Raw genomic sequence first — 15817 nt, forward strand, 5'->3', positions numbered from 1 at the left:
TCACGTGACACGTTTCATTTAATGAAGTTTGCGATTCATCATCACGCGCACATTTTTTGAGACGTAATCAAAAATCTTCTCAAACACTTCCCGTCTTCAGTCACTTGCTTTAATGAAAAACACTTCCATAACAACAACATCAGTGCCTTTACAGATAACTCCACTGATTGAAAAAAAATCTTTTCAACACTTTTAAGGAGAATATTTATTTAACATGATGAAACATAATAATTATAATTATATTCAATTCAGCTTCATTTATATAGCATCAGGTACAACAGCCATTTCTATGAAATTTTACAAGGAAAAACACAAAATATTGTCTGTTTACTCATCTGCTGTTTCAATCAAGTTGCAGGTGGTTGGAGCTGATATGGGTGAAGATAGGGGTCCACCCTGAAAAAAGGCTAGTCCATCACATTTTTACACAGAGAGACAGTCACTCATGTTCACAGGGGCGATTTCTTGCTAAATCAATGTTTTTGGACTTATTGATGAATCCAGAGTACCTGGAGAAAGTCTACACATTCACAGGAAGAGCATTGACAGCTTCACACCGAAAGACCCCCAAGACTCAAACTGGCAACCATATGAGGTTACACATGTTGTTTTTTTTAAATGTGCAAACTTTTAATAAAATCAATCCACACAGTTCACATAAATGCCCAAATTTAATAGGTGTTGACATAGTATATACAACAAAACACAGTACATTGTAGATAATACATTTAATAACCTTTGGATGCATTATTCATCACAGGAGCAATCATACCAACACAACTGCAGCATCGAAACATGCAAAATATGTACACATATTCAAAAAAATATACAAAATGTTCATGAAGATATAACTGAACCTGGTACTTTAATGACAAAATATGACGATTGTGGCCTGGAATTTCATTTTGTTTAGAAATCAGGGGATTTTTTCCCCCCATTAACATGATCATTTATTCAGTTATACATACTTTTTTTACATACATTTTCTGTTACAGATAACAAGATGTCATTTAGCTGATGTTACCCAAATTTGCTGTTGTGTTCACAAACAACGAAGAAGTCCTTGGCTCTGTTGAGGAAAGCTTAGTTTTATAATCGAGTGTGTCCATCGACTTGGACTTTGAGTGATTGAAAGCGCCTGTTCGAAGGTCCTCTGCCATTGCATCCTCGATTCTTGATGTCAAAGACCTCTTCAGAGTTTGCTTGAAGTCATTGCCAATAAACACATAAAGAATTGGGGAAATGAAACTGTTTGCGGCAGCCAGGGTTGCACCCACTTTCAGCCCGGTTTCCAGCACTCTCAGGCTGGAGTTCTTCAGGTCCAACTCCAGGAGCACAAAGGTATGATACGGGAACCAGCAGATGAAAAATGAGAAGATAAGTGCCACCAGGATTTTATAGGGCTTTGTGGACCTCTTGGTCAAACTCTTCAACTTCACACCAAGCACCACGCAGCAGAAAACGATCACCAGGAAAGGAATGATGAATCCACAGACGAATCGATACAGAACCACTGCCTTGTGCCTGGCGTGGTCCATGTAGCCTGTGTGGCACTGAGTGACTGAACCATGGGGTTTGGTTTGTCTGTAGAGCAGCGAGGGCAACGTCAGGAGTGCGGAGAAGAGCCACATGAGTAGCACAATGCCGAATGCCTTCTTCACTGTCCGGTGGTTATGTGACCACACGGGAAACAAAACCATCACGCAGCGGTCGGCGCTGATCAAAACCAGCAGGAACACGCTGCTGTACATGTTGAGAAACAGAGCGGATGAAGTGAGTTTGCACAAGAGTTGCCCAAATGGCCAGTGCGAGGTTATCATGTAGAACACTTCCAGGGGCAAAAAGGTGCAGAACATGGCATTCGATAGGGCCAGACTGATGTACCAGGTGGTGATCACCTTCACTTTCATTCTGCATCCACAGATCCAAATCACCAGTGAGTTTCCTCCAAGACCAATGACAGATGTCAGGATATTGACCGCCACCAGAACATGAGTCAAGGAAGACTGAGAACTCCCAAAGTTTGGCAGGCCAGGGTTTGTGATGTTTTCTGTTTCATTGTCGGCTGTATAATCCTCGTATTCAATATAGTCCACCTCCATGCTGCTTAATCCTGAAACATACAGCACAAAACTTTTATTTCAAACATTCACACGGCTGGAAAGAAATAACTACACAAGCTCACATATTAATTCAGAAAAATGCTTCAAGTTTCAATCAGTACAATATAGTAAAATACTCACCTTGCGTCTCGGTGTTAAAGAAATTGCTGTGGAACCTGTCGGAGAATTTTGTACATGTATGCAACTTCTCACTTCTGTTTTCTAGTCCTGGTTCCTGACAGCAGTGACGACAGAAAGGCATTTGCCACAAAGGTTAAATGAAAATGTCGCAATCTCACAATGGGGATCGCCCACCACACAAACACAAAAAGAAACAAACTTAGCTGCTTCCCACTAACTGCAGTGATTGTGAAAACCTGAGATGAGGAGTAATTATTTCCATATGATTTGTTAAGCCTCATCAAAACATCTTAGCAGCGTATTTTAAGATAATACTTCAACTTTAACAGGCTACTGGCAACAACAGAATCTAAACCTGATGAATTATTCATTGATCACAGAGCAAACGGTCTGAAAAAGAAACTTTAGAGGTTGTATATAATCATTTTTACATGTCTTAAAAAGATGCTCTTTTAGTGTCGTGTGCTGCTTTTTATTGTATGTGTCACATTCAAATAACATTACTCATCTTACATGTGTCAGCTTCTCTATATTTTGGAAGCAGTGAACATTTTCAAAGTTTTCATCTTCAGACAAAATAACCATGAGGGTCAGATTTTATTCCCTACTTACCTGCTGGCAACAACAATGTTCATGTATTCAACCGTTCAGTTTTCATATTTCACCACAACAGTGCTGTTTAAAATAAACAGCCCCATGCACTTCCCCTTCAGTGCAATGGTGTCCTTACGCAACAGACAGAAATGCTGAGTAAATTGTTTTTTGTAAAACATAAAAGCTAATAAAAGAAATTTAAGTGGATATAAAAAAGGAAGTCAATAATTCCCTGTCCCCTGTCAATTTCTTTGACTGAATGAAAGCAGAAGTAAAATAGATAATCGAAACATTAATCTTCTACACAAATAAAGTACAACACAAAGCATTTCAGTGAGGTGAAAACAATGATTTAAACATGCCGAAGAATTATATGACAGTGACTGTTTATAAGAAGAGAGACTTTATGCTGATGAGATTCTCTTTTAAATTACTACTCAGATGTTTACTTTTTAAAACTTCTTTATCTTAAAAAAATGCACAAGTACTTCTGCTCTGAGCAAGAATATGAATAGTTTTATCACTCTTGTGTCGCTGAAACCTGGTAGTGACATTATAAAAACCAAACAATGTCTTTCTAATAATATTTCACAACTGATCAAAATCATTTTCCTTGAGTCCATTTTATAGCTGAACATTTGGAGTGAACTATCACTGTTTTGCAAAAATAATTTCAACCTTTTTTTTAGGAATATATATTTTTTGAACATAGAAATTTAAACGGATATCTAATATTTCAAGATTTGTGGAATAAAGATAAGGAAAAAGTTTGGTTCTCCAGATGATGAGTGAAAAGACTTGCAATGGTCAGCATGCCCCTCCCTGTCACTCAAACATATCCACCCAAGCTTCTCAAAGACCAGAACCATAAAGGTCAGGGGTCAATAGCAGGATTACTATTGCAACAACACATCATCAGTAGGGTAAAACTAACCTGTCTCACGACGGTCTAATCCCAGCTCACATTCGATATTAGTGGGTGAACAATCCAACGCTTGGTGAATTCTGCTTCACAGTGATAGGAAGAGCCGATATCGAAGGATCAAAAAGCAACGTCGCTATGAACGCTTGGTCGCCACAAGCCAATTATTAATGTATTTTTGCCGCCTTCCCTTCTAGCATGCTCTAAGTCATGAATTAATGGACAGACTCTCTGAAACCACAAGACTATGAAAGCTCTACTGCACCTGCACACACGGCACACACCTGCACCTGCACATACTGTGCAGGTGCAGGTGCATCCTATCTCTGACAGCTACCTCATAATATATTCTGCTATCTATCCTGTATATTATATATTCTGTTATTTGCATTCTGTGCTTACTGTTAATGTTTTTACACAGTCATAAAAAGATAGCTTTAAATAAAATGTTACTGTATAACTATGAAAGAAAGAAAAGAAAAAAATTGTGGGCTCTTTGCTTTCAGACATTCTTTGAAAAAATATTCCTAATCTTCTGTCTTCCAGAACCCTCTTCTTTCATTGCTCTCATTATATGTCTTTGAATTATGAAAACAAAATCATATTTTTTTTGTGAAAAGTTATAAAAGAAAAATCCAGTGAGGTGTTGGTGTCGCTATTTTTCATTATTTGAAGACAAAACAGTCTATTCTAACATGCAGTCACCAGAGCACATGATCTGAAAAGAATGTCAGATTATTTGCACTGCAAAACTTATCTAGACTGATATAAACTGCAAGAAATGTCAACATTACTGTGGAGGAATAGTCACATTATTGCATATATTTGTGCAAGTTGTGCAAGTTTCAGTGATTAGTTTAACACTGAAATGTGGCTCACACTAAGGCTGAATCCCATTTCACCCCTTAGCCCTTCCCCTTGGCCCTACCCCTCGTTTTGCGCGTTCACGTGGAGGGGTAGGAGTGTCCCAATTGTCATTATGACGGAGGGGTAGGGCCAAGAAAGAGGGCCAGTCACCCCTCCAAAAGGAGATTCTCGAGAGGCACACTCCAAACGGAGGGGTATCGGCCGATGGCGAGGGGCGCTTGTTCTTTCAGCCTAGATCATGCCTGGCGGGCGGGGTTAATTCACTTCCGCATTGACTGGAGTGATCGTTTCCACACCCGCGCATTCCAGGCGCATTCCAAACACAACAGATAGACGATTATTTTCAATAAGCTGGTTTCTTCAACACGGCCCGCCTGGAATGCGCGGGTGGGAAACGAGCGCCCCCGCCAATGCGGAAGTGAACTAACCCCACGGTCCAGGTGAACAAAACAAGCGCCCCTCGCCACCGGCGCCACTGGATGACAGATTTCTCAGAAAGCCTTCCAAGATCGGCAAGATGGCGGCGTCCGCAACGAAAGACGTTCATAAATGTCAGTATTTTGTCAATTAATAAAGTTTTAAAATGTAAGAAAAACATTCTTCTTCGGCAGATAATTGTCGCATCTGCCTACGTCATCGGCAGCGGCGACTACTGATGACGTACGCGATTGTCGGAGGGGTGTCCCAATTCGGAGGGGTTGACTTTCTCCCCTACCCCTTAGCACTCCGTTTCATAGGCGGAGGGCCAAGGGGAAGGGCCAAGGGGAAGGGCTAAGGGGTGAAATGGGATTCGGCCTAAGAGTGAATGAGTGAATGAATTACAGTGCAAGTTTCATCTCTTCACATAATTAAAAAAAGATGAAGCAACTGCCATCAAAACTTGCCCATTTAAAAAAAGAAAGTCTAACAGCCTATCAGCATATCCGAGAAACATTAACGCTGATTTTCTTGAATGAAAGCAAGAATCACATTAACTCGCACTACGCATGCGCAGAGGTGACGACATAAGCCCCGCCCTCCGCTCGCGGCTTCAGCCGCTCGCTCCAAACTGCGTCACTCCATCAACATGGCGGGGACTGTAGCGAACAAGTGTCTGAGTCCTCTGGCGTTCCTCTCCAGGAGGCTCTCCGCTCCGGAGTTCATCACCCAGTGTTGTTACCACAAGAAGGTAACAAACCGCCGCTTCTTCCCGGTTCGAATGAGTTCAGCGCGACTTGCTGCCGCCGCTGTTTTTGTCTGTTGTTCACATGGTACAGTTACATCTTAACGTTACAGCTGGTTGTGAAACAGTGAGTAGGAGGGGTGACCGCGGTAGTCTGTAATCTGATGAAGTTTGGTTATTTGTTATGAAAGAATGTATTTGTATGTGACGAGCCGTGGAAGTGTCACCCGTCGCGGTTTATCTCTCGCTCCAGGCTGTGTGACAGCTACAGATAACACAGGCTGAAACACATTGTCAGTTTTCATGTTGGAAGACTAAAATAAGATCCCTAATCTGCCACCAGCTGCTCGCTGCCGCAGTTAAATACCCAAATCACATCCGATTAATAAGCTGGAAAGGGACGGCAGTATGGTGGAGCCGCTCTCATTTACACGTGTTGCAGTCACTGAGTTTTTGGAGGATAGTTTTATCTCGCATCAACACACCGCAGATGAAAAAAAATTCTCTTTTCTACATGTGATGCAACGAGGGCGATGAACAGCCGCCAGAGGCAGATCAGTGCAGTTCAAGTTCAGCTCGATTTGTTGTTGTCTGCTTTGTTCAACTGTCATATGCATATTGTGAAACCTTTATAATCAGAATAGTCTTTATTCTCTTTGTTAAAAATAACAAAATTGCAAGTGCAGTCCATGTATGTACCACATTGTAAATAAAATATAAATAAAAGGAGGTGAAAGGTTTTAAAGAGAACCATAAAATTCATAGAATCACTTTTCCAAAGAGCTGTTTAATCTGGTAATACATAATTAGAAAAAAATGCAATAAAAAAGCAGATCTTGTAACATAATGTAACATGTAAGATGTAACATAAAAAGTGCATTAAAATATTCGCAATGACAAATCCAGAGTGAATTGTGACCATAAGCTCCACACTGCTTCGGTCAGAGTGACTCAGCTGAAACTGGAGGAGGAGGAGGAGGCCAGGATGAGGGGCCCGATTTGGAAGACAATGAAATCCAGTCCTAATCTGTTTACTTCAGTGGTGCTTACGTCAGAGAGGAAATTTGTACTTGTGTAACAGCGATGCATAGACATTCCTCTTGAGATTCCAGCAAAACAGAAACGGCGGTCCAGGATGCTGCTGTTGCCTCGCTGATGCATATTTGATTTACGACAGCTGTGTTTGTCTTCGCTCCGTTCTCTGGTTGTGTGAAGGTGGTGGACCATTATGAGAACCCAAGAAACGTGGGCTCGCTCGACAAAACCTCCAAGAATGTTGGAACTGGTTTGGTGGGCGCTCCGGCCTGTGGAGATGTGATGAAGCTCCAGGTGTGTTGTATACTCCTCATATCACACATCAAGGCTGCATCTTTGATGTCTGAGTTAAAACTGAACTGTCTCGTCAGATTGAGGTGGATGACCAAGGAAAGATCGTGGACGCCAGGTTCAAAACCTTCGGCTGTGGCTCTGCCATCGCCTCCAGCTCTCTGGCCACTGAGTGGGTGAAAGGAAAATCTGTGAGTGAACACACTTTCAGCATGTCTCTCTCTGCATCTTAGAGTGCATTGATTCATCACCATTGCTTCTGTTAATGCTCTGCTTTTCTTTACAGGTTGATGAAGCTTTAACAATCAAGAACACTGACATTGCCAAAGAGCTCAGTCTTCCACCTGTTAAGCTTCACTGCTCCAGTACGTTTTCACCAAACGTTTCCAACCACCTTTCACCCTTCATTTAGCGCTCATGCTAACTTTCACTTGTCCCCACCCCTAGTGCTTGCGGAGGATGCCATCAAGGCCGCCCTCGCTGACTACCGTCTCAAGCAAGACGACGGCCAGCAGGAGGCAGTCAGGGCCAACAATTAAACCGAGCACTCCCACTTTGAGCTGGAGGCCGCCTACTTTCTGCTGCCAGGAGAAGCAGCCGTCATCCGGCATCACCACCTCACTTTCCTCCAGCGATGACCACCAGTACAGCGCCGCACCGCCAGCCCCCCTGTAGCAGTGTTACACCAGGCTTTGTTGTCCTCTAAACCCTGTATACTGTATCGTGTAGCCTGTCACATGAACGCACAATGGAAGCACTGTTTGGGTTGTTGGTACAAAGCTGAGCCTTATTTTTGAGATTCTGGTATATTTTAAGATTTTTTTTGTGGCACAAAAAAAAAAAGTGTTATTTTGAAAGGTGTGATGGAGGTCTGGATCGAAGCTCAAAGCTCTTGAAGTTTCCTCAGCACTGTTTTGATATGCAACTGAGCAATGTGGCTTGACACAAAGAAAGGGTCCAGTAGTTTTCAGTGTAATTTATAATAATGTAGAAATGCTTCCTTGAAAGTCTGCAATAAAAGCATATTCACTCACATTTTGTTTTATGTCTTCTTTTGATAAATGATCAGCTCTCCTTAATGATGAAATGATTCTGAATTCATACCGTAACAGTGACCTGCACCACAGGTGTTAATAGAGATCAATATTATATAACATTAACTTTTTTTTTAGTCCTCGTATTGGCGACAGTCGGAGGTCAGGAGCATCTTGTTTTCTGGCTGTTCGTTCATCACGTCGCATTGTTGCCAACACAATATTTTTTAAAGGTTGACACTAAAGCCCACGCTCACTGAAACTGATCACATTAGATTACACTAACTTTGTTTGCTTCCTAATGTGATATTTTGAACGTGATTTTCAAAAGAAGTCTTTCACAAATTTGTAAATCAAGCATGATGGCATGAAAATTTGATCACAAAGCTTGAGTAAACAGACCTTGAGTTTAGTGACTTTTTCTGATTATTCAAGAAGGTATGGCAACAATTTATTTACATATAAAACATATCTTCACTGTTTACAAAAAAATGAACTTTGAATGAACATATTTAAGCCACAAACCTACAATAACATGACATCTCGAACGCCGGATGATAAAAATGTCATATCTCAGTCACTCGCATTATATCAGTCATAGTACCATTGGTATATCAGCACATGAGTAAGTTCTTAATATTTTTTGTTTAATTGGACTTCAATAAATATAGAGCTTCAGTTTTGGCAGTCTTTATTTTCACCTGCCACTCAGTTCTTTGGCGGAGCCATGTAACCACGAGGCCCTCAGGCCTCAGTCCTATAAAAATATGTTTAAAAATGAGGTTTGCTATATTTATAGGAATAAAAAGCCTATTAGATAACCATCTGTGGATTGTAGTAACTTTCCTTGTTTTTTGCCTCAGAGATCGGTATCTGCTCTGGAAGCAGTTAGAAGGCGGTCTTCTCTCCGGCGATGAGCTGCAGTGTGGCGGAGTCGCTGTGAATGTGTAGAGACGAGGGCCGCAGGCTCCTGCCAATCAAAGCCTCTCGAGAACCGTCCTCCTGCGGCTGAGACGGCTCCGGATCGCCCGACTCCGAGGTGCCTGCTGCCGCCTCAGACAGCTCGCACGGCGCCTTCTCCTCAGGGATGCTCAGCAGATGAGGGTCCGTGGCGTTTTCCTCCGGGCTGTGACCTGCGACCTTCGGGCTCGGGTCACCTCTCTCGCATTTGTTGGGTGTGCGCAGGCTCTTCACCGCCTTCATGATGTCCGCCTGGAGCTGCTTGTGAGAATCCAGCGGCTCGCTCTCCTGCTCAGGAGCCGCTCTTCCCTCCACTTCGTTGAAAAGTTTTGCCCCCCCAGTTTTGTCTCTGTCGTCCACGTACAGCTTCGAGGGGAAGGAGGAAGGGTAGTAGGCATTGACTTTCCGTCTGCGGCTCATAAAAACCGCCCCGCAGACGATGAGCAGGAGGAGCAGGATGAGGCCGCTCGCCACCGCGATGAGGAGCTTGTACTCTTTCAGGAATCTCACAATCTGTTTCGGAGCGTCTGCCTCCTCGCGGTACGGGCTGACCGGGGTGGTTTCACTCTCGAAAGAGATGTTGAGGGTGGAAAGAGGAACACTGAAGGTAGTAAGTTCTCCTTCATCTGCACTTCCCTCTGGAGGACTGTAAAGAAGCAGAGGTGTGGCCAGGCTGCTGCAGAGGCACAGCAGCACAACCGCGCCGATCTGACGAAGGGCCGCCGGGAGCATGGCTTCCCCCTCTGGATCTGCAAATCAAACAAAATATCAGCGTCATTTGTGAAGACAGGCTGTAGAAAAGTAACCCCGAGACAGTCATCCATGTGTTGCATTTAGGCCACAGAGTTAAACATCGGCTTCCAGATGAAAACAGCATGCTATTCAACACCTTTTCCAGACTATTCAAACAGCAATCCAATCATCTGACCTGTCTGATTGCTTCATAGTGGGAAAAAGAAGATGTTGGGTTAGGGTTGACTATACAGTCATTAAGAGCAGAGGTTGACGATACACGTAGCTGAAAGATCATTGATACAGAAGTGAAAGCCAGTGATCCTATTGTCAGCAAAATGGGATTAGTATCAAAGGTGAGTTTGTGGGAAAAAAAAAGCTTAATGTTGCAGAAATTCTCTTGCAGCCCTGCAGCTCAGGGGTTTTCAGATTGCACTGCATTTCACAAGATGGTGTCACAACATTTGCTCATCGCATATTTTGTAATAATTGAACACGTAAACAATTTCAGGATGTATCAGGATCAGTTTAACAACTGAACTGATTAAACAATCACAAAGCACATTAACTAGAGCGTAGAATACGGAAATGAGAAGTTTAAAATACAGTTCAGAGATATTTTAGCAGTGAAATTCTCTTTTGGGCAGACTAATATAGAATACTGCTAAAAAGAAGAGAAATGAAACCTCAGCTCATGTCTTTTCGGATAACATGTCTTCCATAGAGTCCTGATCTCAACATCCTGATGTGTGTTTGGGTTACATGGAGAGTCAGCAGACTTTGAGCTTTAAAATGTGTCTTTTTTACAGGAATCCTTCAAAAACAGTTAACAAAAGGAGATTGATGCTGTTCTGGGTGAAATGTTAAGTCACACTAAACGTCAATTTCTTTTCTGTCCATTCGGTTTCCACTGCGTCACATATTAAGATTTACTTGCAGCACCTCTATTTTTGGGAGCAATATTTGTCAGTACTTCCTGAGACGTTTGCACTTTACTGTATATGGATCACAGTCTTCTCTCCACTCATGCAAAGTGGCAGCGGCACACACACTTTCCTCCGCTGTGTGTGCTCCATCTGTGTGCAAGCTGGGCTGCACGAACCCCAGCTCTCATCTGGAAAAGGGGGCAGGAAGTCTTTTTTTCTTTTCAAATCAATCACCCTCTCACACCAGATCTAATGTACAAAGCAAGACATGCCACTGTATACAGTATAAGGAAATAAACATCACGCACCCAAAATACCAGAAGCAGTTCTTCATTTTACCTCTTCGTGTTTCTACTTCCTGTGCCTGGATGCTGCTGTGAATGCTTCATGATGCTGTCGTTTCCCCCTGCTTCAGTTCAGCTACCCATGATTTCAGGATGCACAGGGAAACTTCATGACCACAAACTGAAGAGAACAAGCCTTTTACTCACCATTCACGTCAGGAGCAGAAGTGTGCCTGTTGAAAACCCCCACCGATGGAGACTGAGGTCTGAAGAAGTGAACTTAAAGCCAGACAGAGAGAGAGAGAGCGAGAGAGAGAGAGAGAGAGTGGCAAAAGCTCAGTGAGCCACGCCACTTCTGCAGTTTCAGATTTCAGCTGGGAGGTTTGTCTGGACGATGTAAAAAAAAAAAAAACAAAAAAAAAAGGGATGTTGTTAACCATGAGGACAAATCCCTCCTTCTCCCCGCCACTGTTCTCCTCCCCCTTCGGTTTCCCAGAGTGTCTGAGCTCTCCGGCCTCCACACAGATTGTTCTTGTTAGGTAGGAGTTTTTAAAGCGCTGTGGGGGCAGGGACCTCTCCTCCACTCTCCTGTGCAGCTGAATGGACGTTTCAAGCCAATGCAACAAAAATAAACACGCGATGACGACAAAAGTCTTATAAACCACAATCAATATTGGCCTCTGATGGACAGCAGACTCCACACAGATGCAGCAGATCTGTAGGCTTTCAAAAGCCAAAGATCAGCTTGTATGACTAACCTGCCAATGCAGGAAGAGGTTAATGTTTCCTGTGTGGGCAAACAGGAGAAGGGGGGATGGAGAAAGACCCTCAGATACAATGCAGCATTTTTTTTTTTAATCCAGAGTCGAGCAATTAAATGGCGTGTGTGACCACTTTAGGGAGTGAGCGTGAAGGGGTTATGAGTGAACGCATTTTTGCAAGCAAGTCTGCGATGTTAGCGGCCGCCGGAGACAAGGCGAGCTTTATATGGTCATCAGGAGCAGGAGATGAAGTATACGGCATCCCGCAGGTTTACATTCGTCTCCGCTCTGTTGATAGTCACCAAAGTCTGTTTTCAGCTGCACATTTCTAAATGTGAGGGAAAAGAAGAGTATTATGGCCCCCATCAAGCATTCAGAGAAGTATTTTGTTTGCACAGGGAGGAAAATGAATATGAAATCAGTCCAAGGAAAGAAGGAGAAGAAGAAGAAGAAGAAGAGCCTTTTGTGAAGCCGATTCCATGAATAAGGAACTGACTGAGTTCAAAGGATTTCAGCTTTATTATATCTACTGACTGATAACAGAGAAAATGTACAAAAATACAAAGCTTTGCACAATTCAGCAAAACATTTTTAGGTAAATTGAAAAGGTTTTGACAATTATTGAGCAACTATCAATGAGGATTTTCAGTCATCAACGTGGAAAATCATCCTGGAATTGATGTGAATCAAAAGTGGAAGCTGCCGGTTTTCTCTCTGAGGAAAACAAATGATTTATTATTATCAAAGAGGTTCATGACTGTAACCATTTTTTCTTCAATGACAGGCTCGCTACACAGACTCAGCATGACCGTGACGTTAAATTAAAGCATTTGTTCAATAAATTATCACAATACAGTTAAGAGTCCAGCTTCCAGAGCAGCTCTTGTAAAGTGAACAGTGTCTGTGCAGAACAGTAATCCCTGGGCTGAGCAGGCCTTCCTGTGTCCTGCCTCAAAGTGAAATACCATCAGGGCTCTGCTCCGGATGTTCCAAAGAAAGAAAAACACACACACACTTTGATCACTCGCCTCATCCTGACATGAATTCCCAAGTGGAGGCTGAATGTGAATGTATGCAAAACGGTTCAAGCTTTAGTCCAAAACACACATTTCTCTACCTGACTCCACCAAATGTCACTCGGTTGTTGGAGTTCGAAGCGCGACTTTGTTCTCGGTCCGTGTGGTTTTCAGAAACGAGACGTGCTCCACCAACACCAAAGAGGAAGCATGAGTATTATCATGCGACCGTCTTCATACCGATCAGTCCGGTCTGATCCGTAAAGAAAGCGCCGGCCTAAACGTAGCGGTCGTTCTCTGGCAGGAAGCTGCTGAGCGTGACGGTGTCTCCCCCCTCCTCGTCGCTGTCCCCCGCCCTGGGGATGACCAGGACGCCGTTGGGAACCGGGTTTCGCTGCCTGGTGTAGTTGTAGCTCCTGTCGGGAAGAAGGGCGGAGATGCACATCATCTCGGTCCCCTCCTGAGATCGCTTCACCCTGTACTTCTTGGCCGACAGCTTGACGCAGAGGACGATGGTGGACATGATGAAGATGGTGGCCAGCGCCGCCAGGCTGGCGATGACGATGAGGCAGTGCTTCATCACGGCGCGGGTGGAGCAGGCTTGGACCTCGGTGCCGGGCGTGGTCTTGGTGACGTCCCGGGGCGCGGCTGCCGTCGTCGCCGGAGGAGGCTCCGTTTGTGGATCTGGCCGCTTTTTGGGGCCCAGAGGGACGAGGGCGGCTGGGCTGGTGGAGAAAGCAGCGGTGGAGCTGGGGGCCTCGCTCAGGGTGGAGGCAGCAGCAGAGCTGGAGGAGGAGGAGGAGGAGGGGGGACTGCTTGCCATCGAAGATGACCGGGATGTGTGTGAAAGCTCGGTGCTGATGGGGCTCTCAGACATTCTGCTGGATGTAGATGTGGTTTTAATCACGGGTGCTGCTCCAGAGGTGGGGCTGATCCCTCCTGTAGATGCGGAGGAAACTGACGGAGTGCTGGATTCCTGAATGAAGATGGGAATCTCACTGCTAGAAGAGGCGGTGGGAGAAGACTCCGAGCTTCTTTCCGGCTCTGTGACGGCTGTGCGTTGTGTGGAAAACGCCTCTTGGTGAAGTGCCGTGGACGTTGTTGCAGGATTATCCACACTGGTCGCAGCGATGGATGATTGTTCATGTTGACCCTCGGTCTGTTTGATTCCCTCGACGCCTGTCGCACTTTGAGAAGACGGAGCGGCCCGGTCGGCTGTCGTCGCTGCTGTCGAGCTGAGAATCGGCCTCACGCTCGGTGTGTTTGCCGCTGCTGTTGCAGCCGCTGCGGTGCTCATAGCTGTCAAACCAGCGGCGTTTCCACTAGAAGTGCTGGTTGCTGCTTGTTTTTCGTCTGTTTCCTCTGTGGCTGACATCCGGCTCGCTGCTTCTGTAGCGGCACTGACCTCTGTGGGTTTTTGAGACGGAGCCCGGGTTGCAGCCGTGGTCTCTTCTTCATTGTTCGGTACATTTGAAGTGTTCCACGGCGCGGTTGAATTTTCAGTGCTGTTTTTGTTTTCTGGTGTGTCAACACTCTCGGACTCCACAGCAGAGAAAACACACAGTCCCCAGAGCAGAGCCACACACACCTTCGTGCTGATCAGCATCATGGTTGGATCAGAAAATCTGAAATTACAGCAAAGTTGTATTGATACACTTCAGTTAAGGTACTTATTCAGCAGTTGTAGACGGTCATAATAATCACAACTGGAGGAAAAAGTGTGTTTGCGAGTGACATCTCATGATATAACAATCATGTGTCTTTCACCACACCCTCTGCCTCATGTCTGCAGAAAAAACCAACACAGACACTTGAAAAATGTTTAGTTCTCTTTTCATTTAGACAAAACTTTGATTTGCAAAAACACTGAAAACTTTGAAAGAAAAATCGTAGATGAAACCTTCAACTTTGGACAAATCAACGTAACAGATTATATCACAGCGTTTCGTGAGAATGAATCCAGAAGTAAGACTCGATCGATCACAGACACTATGTTTCCAGAAACAGTTGCTGCTGTCTTACCTCGCCGCCGGTCAAGTGAAAAGATGGACGTGAGGACAAAAAGACATAAAAGTAGAATTCAGTTCATTTCAGCCTCCCTGAAGGGACATCTTCACAGCTCTGACATGCTGACTGTGGCACAGCCTGACAGAAGAAACAGGAAATGTTCACACTCTTTAAAAAAAAAAACTGCCTTTACCTCAACATTTTCAGATAAGTCAGACACTTCCCTCTGAAACACGGAGCCTCATCATGGGGCCACATCAGTTTTTTTCTCAAACGTTCTTTAGAATTGAAATGTAATCTTGAGAACATTTAGGTTTTTTTAGTGACTTTCTAAATTTTCTTACCTTGCTCATGTGAAGCCGAGGGACCTCAGGTGACGGTGTGTGTGTGGCGTGCTCTCTCTGCACAGCAGTGTAGGAAGTAGTCGGTTCTCTAATCCGCGGCAGAGTTTCTCTCATGACAGACCTCCATCACACTTCTGTCTGAGATTCAAGGCCAAAGGCCACATGGGTAGAAATCCCCCAGAGCTCTGAACCGCTCAAGATTCCAGCTACATAAATCACCACATGGCAAATATGCATATCACTCCTAAAGGCCTGGTGGTGGGGACGTCCCTGACGCTCCAGGTTTGAATCGTGACACACACATAGCAACGCTTACAAACAAAGCTCAGGCGCTCACATTTTGCACCCTTAAAGGAAACAGAGATGCTCGCCCTCTGTGGAAATCTGAACTGTCACTTCCTGTAGAGATGAGTCACACTGAGATGTGGTCAGAAGAAGAAGAAGAAGACGAAGGAAAAAAAAAAAAAAGAAAAGTCAAGCATTAGAGGTTGAAAAAAGAGCCACATGATGCAACGACGTGATGCTTGTTTGTGGTGGTAAATATTGTTTCGATGAAACTTGAAAATAGAGCCGGAGTGGAGGCCTCAGATTGACAACACACCTCTATAAAGGACATGACAACACAGTCAGTCTATTAGT

At 44.1% G+C, this 15817-nt stretch overlaps 3 protein-coding genes across 4 annotated transcripts; all 3 read right to left on the reverse strand.

Moving 5' to 3' along the window:
• Positions 1-670: 670 nt before the first annotated feature.
• On the reverse strand, positions 671-2286 carry LOC115383010 (chemokine-like receptor 1). The gene is made up of 2 exons (XM_030085014.1): positions 2244-2286; positions 671-2113 (listed from the first exon to the last, which is right to left on the reverse strand). The coding sequence occupies exon 2, from the start codon at positions 2100-2102 to the stop codon at positions 1011-1013; it is 1092 nt and encodes a 363-aa protein (XP_029940874.1). The 5' UTR covers positions 2103-2113; positions 2244-2286; the 3' UTR covers positions 671-1010.
• Positions 2287-8586: 6300 nt separating this feature from the next.
• Positions 8587-11395, reverse strand: tmem119b (transmembrane protein 119b). 2 transcript variants are annotated; one of them, XM_030084446.1, is made up of 2 exons: positions 11258-11395; positions 8587-9857 (listed from the first exon to the last, which is right to left on the reverse strand). In XM_030084446.1, the coding sequence occupies exon 2, from the start codon at positions 9838-9840 to the stop codon at positions 9037-9039; it is 804 nt and encodes a 267-aa protein (XP_029940306.1). In that variant the 5' UTR covers positions 9841-9857; positions 11258-11395; the 3' UTR covers positions 8587-9036. The 2 variants fall into 2 exon arrangements, with proteins under 2 accessions (XP_029940306.1, XP_029940308.1); XM_030084448.1 differs by lacking the exon at positions 11258-11395 and adding an exon at positions 11075-11169.
• Positions 11396-12311: 916 nt separating this feature from the next.
• Positions 12312-15468, reverse strand: selplg (selectin P ligand). Its single transcript, XM_030084444.1, has 3 exons — positions 15179-15468; positions 14850-14972; positions 12312-14452 (listed from the first exon to the last, which is right to left on the reverse strand). Exon 3 carries the CDS (start codon positions 14434-14436, stop codon positions 13105-13107), a length of 1332 nt encoding a protein of 443 aa, XP_029940304.1. The 5' UTR covers positions 14437-14452; positions 14850-14972; positions 15179-15468; the 3' UTR covers positions 12312-13104.
• Positions 15469-15817: the final 349 nt, after the last annotated feature.

This window comes from Salarias fasciatus (assembly GCF_902148845.1).
Source record: "Salarias fasciatus chromosome 7 unlocalized genomic scaffold, fSalaFa1.1 super_scaffold_4, whole genome shotgun sequence".
NCBI lineage: Eukaryota > Metazoa > Chordata > Actinopteri > Blenniiformes > Blenniidae > Salarias > Salarias fasciatus.

Coding starts and splice junctions, on each gene's coding strand:
- LOC115383010 (XM_030085014.1), bottom strand. CDS start 2,102: ATGGAGGTGGACTATATTGAATACGAGGATTATACAGCCGACAATGAA.
- tmem119b (XM_030084446.1), bottom strand. CDS start 9,840: ATGCTCCCGGCGGCCCTTCGTCAGATCGGCGCGGTTGTGCTGCTGTGC.
- selplg (XM_030084444.1), bottom strand. CDS start 14,436: ATGATGCTGATCAGCACGAAGGTGTGTGTGGCTCTGCTCTGGGGACTG.